The 16522-nt window shown below is 42.9% G+C and overlaps 1 protein-coding gene across 2 annotated transcripts in view; it reads left to right on the top strand.

Annotated features, from left to right (window-relative positions):
• LOC115573922 (LHFPL tetraspan subfamily member 6 protein) overlaps positions 1–16522 on the top strand; it is a 51882-nt gene that overhangs the window by 33011 nt on the left and 2349 nt on the right. For both annotated transcript variants that reach the window (XM_030405033.1, XM_030405039.1), the window contains exon 3: positions 11081–11179. In XM_030405033.1, coding sequence (XP_030260893.1) covers positions 11081–11179 — 99 coding nt within the window. The remainder of the gene's footprint in view (positions 1–11080; positions 11180–16522) is intronic.

Raw genomic sequence — 16522 nt, 5'->3', positions numbered from 1 at the left:
GTCTTTCTTTACTGATATTTGCACTCGTACTTGATAGTTTTCACTTTACACACACACACACACACACACACATGCACACACGCACACACACACTGGAATTGGAGCAAAAGTGACCTGTAAGTTTAATTTATATTGATTTTTGGACGAGTTAGGTAAGGGTGCTTTTAGCCAGTCCCCAAGGGTAAGAAGCTAGACTGGTGTGTGTCCCAGAAGACGGCATGAATGCAGTGGGCCGGCACTCTGAACACATGCTATGGAGTACTTTGTACACTTGGCAGTAAGAGTCATTTTTTCCTCGATCCCTGAAGCGTTGCATTGTCTTTTGAAAAGAGGCTCTTTGTGTTTGCAGTGTGGAGTTGCTCACATCATGAGCCCCAGTACTGTCAGAGAGGCGTTTTGATGTTTGGCAGCGTCTGTGTTGGAGGATACTAAAACATTCATTGCATATTTGGATGCTATTAACATGAACATTAGAGTGTAGATTGCAGTGTCTTTGATTTCCTTCTCCCCAGAAGGCCTTGCGTTAGCATGTTTGCCGCTCATTGCAAAGGGGTAATTAAGGCGGGAAGGCATCGCTGAAGGTGTATGCCGACTTATGGACTAGTGGCCTACTGTCAGTGCTTTTCTGTCAGGCTCCGTCAGTGGGAGGAGGGCTGCTGCTACATACATCAGACATGACCCAGTTAGGGAGCTACACTTGTAGGACCCTATAAAGTGGATCCTACCCTGAGGAGGATTTCCATACCCTTTGGCTTTGTTGTTCCCCTTCACTCGACTCTCAGATGGAAGGAACAGCCATCACTTTTGAAATTGAAATCGCAGACTAGCATGCTGATATACACGCTCTTTTTTTTTAGCACGAATTTCTCGATTGGAAAAATTCCTGAAATTTCATTTAAATGAAGCTGGAAAGCCGTTTTCCCCAGAATTTGCTGTGAGTTGGCTTTGACTCTATCTTTGTCATGTGCAAGTAAAGGAGCTTATCGTCGCCACCCCACCAGCGCGCCTCACAATGATAATAAGTCATTAAAATATAGCAAGATATTGCATACGCTAATCTTCCCTTTGACTTTGGTGAAAAAGCCAAGGCAGCAAATTAAAACCGGCAGCCTGGTGGCAGTCAGGTGATCCCGGCATGGCGATATTAACCGACCCACGGCTCTGCATGCTTTGAATTCCAACATCAGTTCAGCACAGGAGTGGCTAAGTTTTCAAGGGAAAGCAAAAAATTTAGAAAAGCTCGTGCAGGAATTTCTCTCGGATGCTGCTGAATTCTTTCCCTTGTCTCTTCACCCGCCTCTTATTTGACTTCCCCTCTCGAACAGGGAGGAGGGGGAAGAATGTCCAATTTGCAATATGAGATCAGAGGAGACATGGTTGAGGTCGCAGGGAGGCGTGGGTGTGTGACTGGAAAGACTGAGACGTACAGGAAATATCTGTGCCCTCATGTGAAAAGCTCATTCTCCCCACACATGCAGAAGATGTTCTCCTTTGAAAGTTATTTGATACGTATTTAGCACGCCCCAGTTTCATTTTCATGCGCTGTGTTGTGCTGCTGAGCTGTAGACCTAATCCCATTTTTTTCCTTTTTTTTTTTATTTTTACATATCCACTGCTTAATGAGCCAGGAGTTCATTTTGCACTTGTAATTGGTTTGTTTATTAATTACCGGTTGTAGTCGGATACTGTGTGACAAATGAGTGGTGTGATTAGATAAGACCAGCCCTTGACAGAATGCCTTTGGCAAAAGCACTGAAACAGATCAATATAACAAGCTGCTCTTTCCGCTCAGGGCCAGTGATGGTGACTGATGGGTGGGCAGGGAAAGAAATGAGACTTTGCTTTGGGCTTATTTTTGGCCTGATCCTCAGGAATATAGAATAAAAACCGACAACGAAGCATTCGAAGTGGGCTCAAGTACTCATTAAAGGTATAATATGGAACACTTCCACATTAAAATGTCTACAAATGAATAGACCTTGGTCGTACATTATGTTGAGTCGCGTACTAGTCGGTAAATGTATTCAAGGTAACGGTGTGTTTTATTTGGTTGCCTGTTGTCATTACTCCCGGGAGAGGGATAGGAAGGGAGTCGGCAAACACGACTGAACGTAATGTGAATAAAACTTTAAATCATTACCTCGTCCCTGAACACTTCAGCGTGAGTCCTGCAGATGGATTTTCATTGCCGACGGTAATTGTTCAAAAATGAAGACGACTCCCGTGATCCCACGCTACTTCCAAACATCATCAGCCTACCTCTTTTATTTTCATTGTTTTGATTGTGAGACCCCTAATGGCAGTTATTACATGCTGTGCATTTAAGTACTTGTTAGGCATCTTCTTTGCATTTCCATTCATTCTACTCTGCATGCTTAATGTCGCCTAGACAGACTGATCTCCACAGCGCTGTGTCAGCGCTGGAGGAAGGATCTGCTGCACCGATTCTCATTCTAGCAAAGGGGAAAAAATGCTCTGGCTTGTTTGTATTTATTTAAACCAAGCTCAGCCGTCTTGGGCGGTGGTAAACCCAGGATGCTGCGGCGATGCCCCTGCTAAATAGTGCTGGGGGAACTTGTTTTGCATGTGGGGGAGGTGAGCCCTGGCATTAAAATGTCAAAATCCATCCAAAACAAGGGCAAGGTAAATTGCCATTTTCAGTGAGTAGGTAGCGAGCTCTGAGGCCGTTTTTGTTTCCCATTGACACAGGGATTTTGATAACATGCAGATATTTAAAGCAAGAAGAAAAGCCACTTGAAATAAGCACCCAATAGCCGGCTTGTACACAGTCTATATTCTGCTTCACCCTTCCTCCGTACTGTTTTTCTGTGTGGAACACCCCCACCCAATTATACACCTTTCTGTGTTCACTGCAGCTACAAACACGGCTGTGTGTGTCATCTGTGTGAGCTACTTATGACGACCAAAAGTTACGTAGATTATTAGGTGCTGACCTCTAGTGGCTATAGTAGTTATCACAGGAGCAAAGAAGGAAGTCAGGCCTCTTTTATAAAGGCTGCGTTTTGAGGAGGTCAGCGTGGATGAATGGGTCGAGCACGGAGACAGCTGTTGATGTTCCATGTGAAACCAAAAGTCAATGTAGACCCAAACCATGATCTTTTCCTTAACCAAAAAGATCCGGTCATGTTGGATATACAACAAATAAAAGGAGACGAGCAACTAAAGCAATATGACAAAACAGCGAGTGATATTTAAAATATATGAAGACCCGTCAGTTAACTGGGCGACATTTAAATTATAACTTTGCAGACCTCACATGAACACGGTCTCACAATGAGGTTGTTAAGTCCTTTGATGGCCGAAGGGATAAGGGGAGGTTTGTAACTGTTTGACCTTTCCTTGGGCCAGCGGGAGCAAATACCAAAGGGAAGAGGGAGAAATTTGTCACGGAGAGGATGGTCACACTCTCAATGAAAAAGTCAGAGGCTGATGTGGAGCTTGTTTGTCACAGAGCTCTGTTCCTCGGCCTGGCCAGTAATACGGTTTCCTGTGTTTGATATTCAAGTTGTAAAGCCAACAAAACACAGAGAAGCATAAAATGGACTCGACCAAAAGAACGCAGACTGAAAGATGTGCAGCGCTGTGCGGTGATTTATCTCACAGTGGGATAAAAATATTATAAACAGTAGGGAGGAGGCTATGAAAACATCTTCACCGAGAACACGCTTTGTGTCCAAAAGGATAATTGAGGTGTAATCTTCAGGAGGAAGTGCTGTGCAGAAAACCACATAATTATAAAAAACAAGATAATTTAGGCGACCACTTAACGAGCCTGATGTCGCCTCCTAAAGGAGCCGAAAACCAATGAGTGGGCTATTGGCTGAGCAACACTTGAATGCCAGCCATTGGCAGCAGCAAGTATTTGCTGCACTTTGCACATCACATATCACATGTACTTCACATACTCTCTTTAAATCCCTCCTCTCTCTGCATCCCCCTCATCCTCCATCTCTCGCAGCTCCACAACGTTTCAACTCAATCTCCAGATAAAACGCCAGCTTCGCCTGCAGAAATGCTCGCACAGGAGTAAGCCCGCCTGAAAATGGCTGTTTATCTGGCTTGAATGACAGAGAGAATCAAAACTTTTATGAGAGAAGCAGACATGCAAGTTTGACATGCTGCTGTGTGCCTTGCGTTTCAAGTGAAGGAACAAAACGTGTCCGAACATGCAGGGTTTGGTCTGTTGACAGATGAGTCATATGGGCTGTTTAGACTAACACTGTGGCAGCCTGAGCCTGTTACTTTCTCTTGTTGTTCAGCACAGAAAACCCACACAAACATGTCCACAGTATCATATTAATATGCATGTATTTACTCATAACATACGAGGGATCATCTAAAACATGCTGCTTTGTTGACTTGAGCACTGTGCACACATTTTTCGGATTAAGGTATCAAAAGGCCTTTTATTTTTTGAATTTGTAAGCCTTAAAGCTCCCACGAATTCAAACTTGAGGTTTAAGTTTTTTACCACGTGTCTCTCTCTATATTTCACAGGTATGTCTGTGTCTTAATGGTATTTTACAGTTATTTCCTGGAAAACAATAAAATAAAATGTTGACGACTCATCCTGCACTCGGGGGCGTATACTATTTTTCTGTCCAACCAATCGCTTTCTTCCTTTTTACGGATGTTACTGTATGACGATAAGGATGCTACTAAAACAGATCATTTCTGGGGGCTGAGTCTAATGACTTTTATTTGGGTAAAACCAGATCATATTTTAAGGAGAAAGTATTTTCTGATATCTGATGGTGTACTGCATTGCCTCAACTGTGGACAGGGCGCTTTACCTGCTGCTAATCTGGCCAAGTCCGTACACATCCTCCGAGAACGACTATCGTAAAACTGGTCTCCGTCTTCTCAGAGGCTGTGTTGTTCCGTTTAGGCAGGGGACTTAACACAAGCACTGTTGGCTAAAAATTGCAGTCAATAACGGTGAGAGGTCCCTTCCTAGCCGCCCCACAACTCTAACAAAACAGTTAGCGCTAGCCGTTTCATGGGAAAACATAGGCATCTCTTTTTTACACAGCAGCCACCAAACTCACGTTAACGGAAGTCGGCGTTAAAAAATTGCCGCAGAGCAAGTAGTGCACAGTAAAGTCGGTAACTTTCCTGAGAGTTACTTTTACTGCTTCTCAATCAAAGCCACCTTCTGTGCTTTTTAAAACGTGAGGCAGCAGCAGTAGGAAACGTTGGGCTCTGCATCAGCAGTAACTCGACTCTGAAGGAGAGCGAACTGTTAACAATGAGATCAAATTAAAAACAGTAACGCTGAATTACATGCTGCATTGCTTCCTGCTAATCGCTCATGCATAGGCAATTTGTATCCAGTGGGGGGAATGGCAGAAACCAACGATTACAATGAAAATTACTATGCAGAGAGTTAATTAAAGAATGTAAATACACTGAACGGCCACTGCAGAGAAATGCCGACGATAAGTGGAGTCAAAAACAGGGTTTAGATTCCGTGAAAATCTTAAGGATTATAACTTGAGCTACTCTTTAAAATCGCATTTTTCTGAGTGCTGTTGTCGTGAGGTAGCTGCCCTCTCGGCAGCCCGTTTCATTAATGTGATGAGATGTTTTATTCATCCTAGCAGCCGGCCTTATCTGTCTTTTTCCGTCACGATATTCACACGTTTGAACAAATGAAGAGCATTTGTTTAAAACAGCTGGTATAATCTGTCTCTGTTGGTAAACATTTTAAAATAAGACCAAAACGGTGCATTTTTTTTTTGGCCTTGCCTTCCCAGGTGTGGTTGCTCTAACATTTTCAGAGCAACCACGCTCTTTCAGATGATCCTCCAAGCCCAAAAGGGAATGTCTTACATTAAGCCGGCCCATTCAGGCACATCCCCACTCCAATTCCCCGGCCACCAAATTTCTCCCCAGCTTAGCGGCAGCCTTTTCTCCCTGTCCTCTTTGGCCTTTTGAATGATAACCTTGAATGGTATTGTCTCGGGGCATGGAGGAGGGTAAAGAAATTCCTTGGTTCCTGACAGAGAGCAAGAAGGCTTGACAAAAGGCATCGGCACTCCCTAAATCAGAGAATGTGGTGGATATGAAAAGGGGGCAGTTTTTCATTCAGGTAAAAAGCGTTGAGTGAAAAAAAGATGGTGAACAATGGCACAGCTCTGACGGAATAAAGCACTTCTCTGTGTGCTTTTTAAAGCGCCGAAATGTGATTTCAAAAGTGAGCTCAACCACGATGATGAAATCTGCGGCAAGGAAACACAGAGGAAAGTTGACTATATTAGAGCAGATTTTATGGATATGTGGGACTGATTGTATTTGGATAAGTCCATTTGATTCGAGTGAACTCTTTCCCAGTTCATGGAATAGCTTTTCAGAGAAGCCATTAGGCCTGTGAGATAGTCATTCGGATAACGATTGCATGGAGATCAATTGAAACTCAATCTGTGAATAAGTTGTCTGGCCTCTCGGATCGTGCCGGGCGCTCTCTCTGACCCTCTTCCTCTTCACCTCCTCTGCCGGAGAAGACTATCAGGCATCAGCTGGCTGCCATAGCAACTGAAACAAGACTCCGAAATGGGCTAAGGTTTAACAAACAGCGGTTGCTGCGAAAAAAAGCAGGAAAGTAAACAAACAGACCTCCCTGGAGTGTGTTGATAGAGCGACACTTGAACCTCTCCGGGTCTCGCAGAAAGATGAGGGCATCTTAAAGTTTGACCTGAGGGAACGAGTGCCGCTGCTGCGGGGAAAGTAGTTATTTTTGAGCAAGGCAAACACTGTCTGCGTTCACGGCAGATTTCTCACATTTATGATAATTTCTTTCCGTCTGTTCTGCGGTGTCGTGCAGTTGCGATGTAGCCGCAGTATCAGCCAACCGTCTGGTGACTTTCAGTACTATCCACACAGCAGCTTAGTGGAGATCTGCAATGATTTCATCATGAGACAGCCATCTGCTCACAGGGATGGGAGCGGCTTTTTGAAGTTCATGTTTACCTAAAAGAAGAGAACCTTTCTCAGGCTTGGGGAAAGTACTGAAGTCACGTGAGGCAAGTGGGACGAACAAATTCTGGCGATCCATTTCGTCAAGTCTGATCTCCAACATGTTTCCATGTTTGTTTGTTCTTTTCATGACTTTCTGTGAAAGACTTGGGGGGGGGGCGGGGAGATTTGCTAGGATCATTTTTCTCACTTGCCTCTCAAAGCTTCTGTGTAAGCAATGAAATTCACAAAAGACCTTTGTTGGAGCCAACACCTGTGTTTTCATTTTACCTTCATCATTTGGGTATTTGCCAACTCCAGGCTCATAGTCTTGAGGGCAGCAGCGTGGCTTTATTGTAAGTAAGCAACTTTGTTTTTACATGGCAACTTTTGAGAGCAGAGACGTCAGAAATAAAATAAACAATAAAACGGGGAAAAACAAATAAATCAATTGAAATAATTACCCAAAGGCATGTGTTAAGAAGTTGATCTTGAGCTGCTTTTTTTAAGTGTCTACAGATCTGAAGTCAAATAGGAGTAAATGTAGGATTTCTGTATGTTGCAACTGTACTTTTGTGAAGGGTGAACTTTTCTACTTCTCTCTTGTCACAACACGACACGAATGCTCTGGTTAGGTTTAGGCACAAAAAAAAACATGTCACGGTTTGGCTAAAGATGAATGCATTAGTCACCACGAATACAGATGGAGATGGCCTGACTTCCGGTGAAGAATGGCTGGTTTTGGTCGCCTGTAAAACGGCTACAAATAACGCCACATACGCCATCCCCGAGGAGTCCTTCCAAACACGCACTGGTGTGACTCAGACTGTGAATGTGATTCGCCATATTGGCTACATGTCAAACGTTAACTGATTCAATTCCTGGTGTGTTCATCATAAAACGAACGTAGGCCTTTTATTTACCATAACTTAAACTGTAGAGTGTTGTCACCACTTCTGCACTGCAGACGTATTGGTATGAATTTAGGTTTTTTTTTTACTTTGTGGCACAATGGACATGCAGTGTAAATGCGTCGCCCTGTTTGCATGCAGTGACATGCTGTTTATTTCTCTCTGTTTTCCTGCCACAGAAAACCGATTTTTCCCCAGCGGGGATCATTAAGTTTATCTCATCTTATGAAGTCGAGCATGTGGTTTAGCTTGTGATCGTAAGCGCATCTGCTAGCTCGATAGTTCTCGAGCCGGAGGGCAGGACACCAGATTTAAGTCAACAAAAGTGGGGGAATTCACAAAAAGATTTTTTTTTTTTTTTGGGGGGGGGGGGGGGAGGACATATTACATAATTCAAAGTGTTACCACAGGCAGTCTGTAATGAGAGGTCAAGAGAAGGAACTGCCTCTGTTAAAGAGGTCACAAGCTGCTGCAGCCGACAGCCACATGCTAAATGACACAAATCCTCGACTGTCTGTTTGTGCAGATTGGGGCGCATCGGTGTCAGCTTAGGGAATAAGAAGTGCAGAAAGTATCGGTCTACAACAGCACGCATGGAGAATCGGAGCCTGAGGTAGTCGCCCAACACAAGTCTTTCCGGCAGCTTGCCTCATGAACATTGTGTGAAAGAACATCTTTCATTCTTTGTAATCTTTCTCCCACATCCCAGTCACCATCCGCCCAGACCTCCACTTCTCAATAACCCACATACGGAGTGTGGAGGATGGGATTTGCTGGAATTAACTATAGTGGGAAGAAAAATAAATAAATCAAAAAAGTAAAAGCCAAAAAAGAGAAGTGTAGGATCTCATACAATGCAGAATTGAATGACACCTTCGCGATGGGTTTGTATTCCTGTTCATCTGCTCCCACAGCGCTCTGTGTTCTGTGGTATCTGTCTCTATAGTGTCATGGTAACATGTGAGTGCTCACATTGATTTCACACACTGCAGTGTTTCAGGCTCAGTGAGTTTATCCCCAAAAACAACAGAAAACACCAACGGTTCGCCCAGAAAGCTTTGATTCGGTTTTTTTTTGTGTGGTTGCACAATGGAACTGAGCTCTTGTCTTTGTTGTGGCAATAATTTCCCTCCCCTGTAGTCTCTTTTTTCCTTTCTGCATTCCATGTCATCATCTGACCTGATGTGGAAACTATGCACTGAAGTCTTTCTTTCCCCATTCTTCTCTCCGAGGGGGCCTGCAACACAGGAGAAGCTCTTTATGGGTTTTATCAAATGTGTTTATCAGAGATTGACTGAGAAGCCTCATAAATTGTTACCAAATGGAAATATTACTGTTTATGGGATGTGTGGGAATAACAACAATGTCTCTGGGAAACAAAGACACATTTCACCCTGTGTTATTTTATTTTCCTCCCCTGTGCTGCAAGGAAAACCAGTCTGATTACATGCTGCTGTATCTCTCAGCATTACACAACACTTGAAAGGGAATTTTTGATTTTGTTAAATATTAATCTCGCATACATTATCACACTCTCATGCTTTACAGTCTTTACTGTTACAAATTCTAATCAAAACGCATTGGATAAGATTATATAACTGAGAGCGGAATGACTGTGAACGCTCATTTTGGTACCTTGTAGAAAAGTGAGTTTTTGTGTTCATCAGGTCCACAGTGGCTGCTCGTACAGGGATTTACATCATGTGCGACTTTTGCTACCGCTCAGCTAAAGGTAGTAAATTTAGGTCTGAAGCAGAAACTCGTCTGAAGTTCTTTTAAGGGTCTGAAGAGGTAAAAAAAAAAAAAGGCTGTCTTGATACGTTCGGCAATCCCTCGCTCCCCTCTGATCCCGAGCTGTAATGACACAGACCTGGTTAGAGCCGTTTTATATCCCGTCATTCTCATCAACATTCCAGAGTTTCACTCAATTGATTTTCTACCTCAGGTGCCAATAATCAGCCGGTCTATTTTTCTCCCAGAACTGAGGCGGTGACATTCACCGTCCTTTTGGCTCGGAGAACACAGATGTCTCGCTCACTCTTCCTTCTCCACCTCTGATGTTTGTCTCGCCCATCTGTATTAGCATGTGGATTAATTCCTGCTTGTTATCTGGCCTGGATGTAGTACAGCAGTCCTGGATGGCATGGGTAATCAGGTTGGAAGGCAGAGCTTTCTTGCATTCCCGTCCTCTGCTGCCATCCTCGCATCCCATAACTGATAGCGGGGCAGACACATCGGAGGGGATTAAGCTAATGTGATGGCAGAGCCACCTACCAGGGGCCCCCACGGGGTAATTTCAAGAGACAGGCCTTGGCATCCAAGGAATAACTTGTCAAGACCTGGTTGCAGGCTAATATTGAGGATATTAATCCTTAATGTAATGGCCCTGACTAGATTTTACTCTTGTCTCTATGTGCAGCTTTAAGCACAGTCATAAGTCTCTTTAATCACTGACATAAAGCAGTCCCTCAAGGATTTTCCAGAGTTTTACAGTAATTATTGCATACCAAAAAATGCTTGTTTTGCGCTGTGAGAAATTGCCGAGCTATTTGCAAATGTCCGTTGTTCATTTGCTGGGAGAGGAGCACTTTGTTTGTTGCAGTAAAAAAAAATAAATAAATAAATAAAAAAGTGATGAAGTGTTTAAAATCACAATCCGTGTCATTGCACAAAGGGCTGTGAGAGGTAAAACGGCTGGGACAGGTCAGAGCCGCCCTCCCCGTCGGTATCTGCTGGAAACGGCTGATAAGGTGGAAAAAATAATCAGGGAGGTGAGGTCACGTGCATCGGTCTGCTGGAGAGCAGCAGCTCATTGTCTTTCTGATCATTTTAAAGCAAAGAATGAGAACCCACACAAAACCTGTGTTTAAATTCACCTTGCTTGATGTCTGGATGTAGCAAGGACCAAAAAAAACCACATCCCGCTGCATTTTTCTTCCTTGCTAATGAGAAGATGTTTAAAATATGTACACCCAGTTAGCCGAGGTCTCACGAAAAAACACTGCAGACCTTCCTCGAGGAGCTGCGCGAAACACCTTGACGCTGAGAGTTTGTCCTTGCTGCCGTTTTCTCCCTCGCAAGCCGGGTCTTGTCAGCCTCCAGCCATGTTTTATGATGTTTTTCTGAACCCCTGGTGATCAGTGAAGTTCCTGCGATGCCTCATTGCTGACAGACGCTCTTTCTCTCGTTCTCAGGTCTGCTCATAGGATCCGGCTGTGCGCTCTATCCCCTGGGATGGGACAGTGAGGAAGTACAGCAGACCTGCAACAACAGCTCGGACCAGTTTCAACTAGGTGAGATGTCCACCAGGCGGATCCAACATGCACACGCACAATCACAGCCGAAAAACTAAAGGCTAATGCTCAACCTCAACTCTGTAAATGTGCCGTGTGTTTGCTGAACGTTCCGCTTCCAGGACAGATACATCTACAGAGGCTGAAAACTGAGTGTAGACTTTTCACGCCCAGGCCATTGACATTCTGCCTTTTTTAGAAACCAAGACGACACAACTCTCTGGTACTGTCACATACCGAGGAGACACGATCCCATGGTATTTAAAATGTATGATAAAAAGTCAACAGAATCTCCAGTAGCTGTCGATTCCAGAAGTGTTTTATGGCTATAAATATGTGCTGAGAATAAGCAGCAGCCCTGATCTGCGCTCAGTATTCAGCCGGCATCCTCAGGACTATCTCACAGACAGTAATGTGGTACTGTATCAGACACTAGGCAGGTGGAAGAGCTCTTCATACCGCAGCTGCTCTGTTATTTGATGTGAATCAAACAGAGTTTGATTTATTACTTAATGTACCCGAATACATTAATTTGCTGTGATCGTAATATTTTAATTAAATGTCAAAGGTACATTTTTTGGTAAAGCTGCTGCGCTCGGAACTTATGTGATCAGGTGGCACTGTGTACACCGAGATTGGCTCTCAGTTTCAATTTCCATCAGTGCCAGACTTTCTGCCACTTTTCATTTTCTTTTTAGAAAAGCAGTTTCTTGTATTTCCTTCCTCTCACATGAAGATATGCACAGCTTTTGTATGTTCATTGAACTGGATTGCAATCAGATCTTTAAGCAAAAGTAGCAACACCAGTGTTGAAATACTGTCACGTGTAAAAGTCTGGCATTCGAAATGTTCCTTAAGTAAAAGTACACAAGTATCAGCATCAAACTGGGTTCAAAGTACCGAAAGTAAAAGTACTCTTGTTACGATACGATGCAATGCGATGAAACTTTAGTTCAGTGTTGACCGCAATTCATTTTGCATCCTCAGACGGCTCCACTCAAAAAGTTTTCACACAGATTCGACATACAGTTACACATACCGCTCACATCCAGAAAAGCACATCAAACAGTCATGACCATGAAAGGAGTGCGCTACAGGATGACCAATGATCTTCACACAAATTTCAGTCGATTATATAATTTTAGTTTTCAGTTTCACAGGTGGGCTGCTGAGCCAGGCTGTGCTGCAGCACACACTCCGACACTCTGAATCACTGATTTGAAAAAAAGAGAGATAATCTGGCTATTTGCTCCAAAAAGATCTGCGTCTGCGGAGAAAGTGAACGTGCTGCTGCATCTTTTTTTTCTTTTACAAATAAACTCTGCATGAGCCGTCTGTGAGAGGTTGTTATCTATCATGACTCCCAGGTGTTCGAATGAAGATACTTCAGTTGAAGATACTTCAGTTTCATTTCAAGATAGTGAATTGTCACTGGAGGCGACTGACAGTCCAAAAATAGAAAGTGAGCACTTTTTGTCCCACAATTCAATTAGCCAGTCAACATTATACACTGGTCATCACTTTAATGACGCTGCTGGCTAAGGTGGGACTAATTTTAATGACCTAATATACTGCTGGGTAGCTCCTGAATTTGGCCCTCATGGGGACTAATAATGTTTTATTTTAAGCTGTAACAATACATCGTATTTCATGTGTTGATTGTATTTAATATTAGTAAAATAAAATCTACAAATTACCTCAAAACTGCAGCACTGGAGTAAAATGTATTTAGTCACTTTCCATCACTGATTACTGTGATATCTGTTACCTACAGAGCGAAAAAGGTCTGTCTTATTACAAAACAACTAGTTCCAGCAAGAGTCCCCTGGAGAGCTCGACTTTCATTACACCTCATGATTCAACGGTATTGGATGAAATAAACAACGTAATGACATTTTTCCTTTCCTCATGACTTCACCAGTGCGACATCTAAAAAAAAAACAATAAACGCATCCCGAGGGAGGACCTCTGCAGAATGCAAAGCAGTCATTAAAATCTGCCTCGTTTCATCCTCAGATTTCCTGTCACTCTCTCTAATTATGAGATGTGTTGCATGAAAGTTGACATTTTAAAACAGAAAACTCATTCAGTATTCAGACTTGTCAGTGAATGTCAGTGAAATCTGCCACATTGATTTTGATGGTGGTAGCGCTATAAGATGGGTCCACCAAAAACGCTGGATTCATCTACCGCAGAACGTGGAGATCCACAGCCAATTTACAGGGAAATCCAGTCATGAGGGGACCCGACAGTGGCACCACAGCGCCACTAAAAAATTAATGTTTATCACATTTCACGATGATCGGGTCAGTAGTTGTAGAGACTCTGGACAGATGGAGGATCAAACACGCCGACATCACATCACCAACAATGCAGAGATAATAATGTTCCATCTGTTTTTATGAATTCAAGAAATACAAGCTGATGAATTAGAACTATGTTAAACACATTGACATCAAAGAACAAGAAGATTTCTTTCCCCCCAAAAAAAATACTATGTAAATAATACTGTGTTTTAATAGATTTTCAGTCATGTGAATTATGATCAGCTTACTGCTGCCACTGTGTCAGCAGATAGACTCCTCTGGCAGCATTTAAATCTAAAGCGTGACCACATAAATTAGACTCATATAATTCTGACGGATTTAAATTCCTAAACATATCATCTTAATTACAGACATTTCCAAGCATGTCATCAGAAGTAATTATGTTCGATAAGTTCTAATTTTTGCGATGTTTCTGTTCGGGGAGCACGGGCTGGTAGCACACATGAATTATTGTTAGCAAGTGTGTTTGCATCAGCGTGCCGCTCGCTGCCTCCGGCGTTTAAGGCGACTGCGCCGTAGTTATTTCAGTTTCACGTCCTTCTCGGTGTCAGAAACACTGTGATGTTTTCCCGTGAGAGCAGTGGATTCCCCACAAAAAGGATGCCACAACAAGCACTTTGAATTTCACCAACACCGACTCATTCATTAGTCATGAAGAGAGCAGTCGGTGCTTTTAGCTATTCAAAGATGGCCATGCAGCCGGATGTTAGCTGCAGGACACATTAATTGCATGCGTGTTGACTGCGAGCGAGTTGGGGAAATTATCATGCGAAAGCCTATAGAATTAATGACTGGAAACTCCGACTCATAGCTTTGACCTAACGTTGTTTTTCAAATGGAATATTAAATTCGCACACACACTGTATATGCGCGCACACAACCCCGACTACTCAAACCTAATTAATCTAGGGAAAAAAAACCTAAAAAGCCTTCAGTCTTCCTAACCCGAAGCAATATTCTGCTGTTTTCTCTCAAATAGACTTTTTTAATCACATTTTTGCAAAACTCTAAACACTCAGGTGAAAAAAATGGAGCAGCACAGATAACAGGGAGGGAGAGGGGGAGGATGGAGAGCAAGGTGATGGAGTATTCCTAATGAAATCTTTGCAACTAAGGTTCAATCTTGCCGTATCGGCTGTAAGTTTCCAGTCTGACTCCGGGAAGCTGGGTTGTGAATTTAACCCAATTTGAGCTTATTGGATAGACAAATATGCACAGGCCATATTCACACGGCAGCCATTTTCCTCTGACATCACGCTCATGGGAAGCTCTAATGCCGTACTGCTTTGTTCCAGGATGCAAGTACTATAAACATAGAGTATCTGACAAATTGTTATCATTTCACTGCTTCCTGACTGAATGGAGGGGAGAAAAAAATAATTGATTGTGACAGCCCAGAGGGACGTCAAGCCATATTTCGAGAAAGAAACTGCATTTTTGAGCGGCTGTCAGCTAGGAAGTGGTTGAGTACTCTCGTTAGTTGCTGTTTGACCGAGGTTGACAGTTTGATACACGTGACACAATAGGAAACGTGTAAAATAATTCAAAAATTTGCAACAATTTAAGCCCGGGAGTGTAATCCCTTATGATTAAACGTCCTTGAGTGAAACGCACTGGATGTAATTAAACTGTAGTTCGTTAGCTAACGGGTCATTAAATGTGTTGTTTTACCTTGAAAGATGGCACCGTGTCCCTACCAAATGTTCACCATCAATCACCTTTTCAGTTGCTGGTCAATTTGGAAGCTTTGAAATGAAAATAGTTCCTACATGTAAGATTTCCTACATTTATACAACTTGGAACTGGGAACACAGTAGAAGAAAATGTCTGACATGTGAATATGTTCTGCTGTATCTAAAAAAACAAGACAAATATTACAATAAAAAAAAAGCAGAAAAGGGAAACCATCTCATCAAGTTCTAAAGAGTTGAATATGTTGCATAGCCTCACGAAGCCAAATGTATTTTGACGGAGGCGTTGTAAATTGAGCACTCCAGTGTTCAAATGATGCGGCCCTGTTGCATTTAAAACAATGTTCACGCTTGTCAAAACCGATTCTTGCCACCAACTAAAAACAAGCGCTTCATTTTGCCAGAGATATGTGGAGTTTTGACGGAATGGCTAACCACTCTCCGTTTCTGAGAAATGGATCTGCAGTTTCGGCGACATTTTAAAAAGAGGGAAAGCTCGTTTTCATTAAGTGCGACTCCGACACCGAGAGAAAATTAGCAGCTGGAAATGAAACTCGGAGATATAAGTCTTCTCAGCTGTGGCTGTTCAATGAGATTTCCAGAGTGTGAAGATGATTTGATACGATCTGTTAATGAGACGCTGCCTCCTCCTCCTCCCCCTCCCCCTCCCACCACAGGCTGGTAATTAGATAACTTTTTTCAATCAGATATTCTCCCGAAAATGTGATGTTTACGGTGAAACGGTCTTGACGGTCAACACAACATTTTTTCCAAACTCAGGATCAGACGTGGAGCAAATCCTTGTGTAATAATGCACATAATTGGCTCTGAGGATTACAGATGCATCTTAAAGAGGCACTTAATGTCTTCATTTATGGTCGCTTTTGGGTTTTTGGCTCAGTTTCAGCGTTTTTCATCACAGCGGCTGCTCGCTTCAAAAGTCTGCACTGCCAGAGCGCATTTGCCACATACCAGACTGTCTGCTTGCAAATGAAGTTAAACAATGTTCACTTAATTTGTCTCAACAATGCTCACTCTTTTTTTTTTTTTTTTTTTTCACAAGAGGGGGAGAAATGTTGGGACCTGTACAAAAATGTCAAGCAGTTTCGCAGCATTGTCGGCTCTTAACGCTCACATGTCGGCGTTGGGTCGCAGAACAATAGTAGAGAGTAGCATTCTGATGTTACAACACACACACAAGTGAAGACACGGATTTCGAATGAACTGCAGCTGCCATAGCAATTACGTTATCAGTATGCCGTCACCGTCACAGTCCTGATTACATTCCATTCATGCTCACTAATACACTGCACGCACTCAGCTAG

This window comes from Sparus aurata, chromosome 2, assembly GCF_900880675.1.
Source record: "Sparus aurata chromosome 2, fSpaAur1.1, whole genome shotgun sequence".
Lineage (NCBI taxonomy): Eukaryota > Metazoa > Chordata > Actinopteri > Spariformes > Sparidae > Sparus > Sparus aurata.
This window is presented reverse-complemented; position numbering and strand designations above follow the sequence as displayed.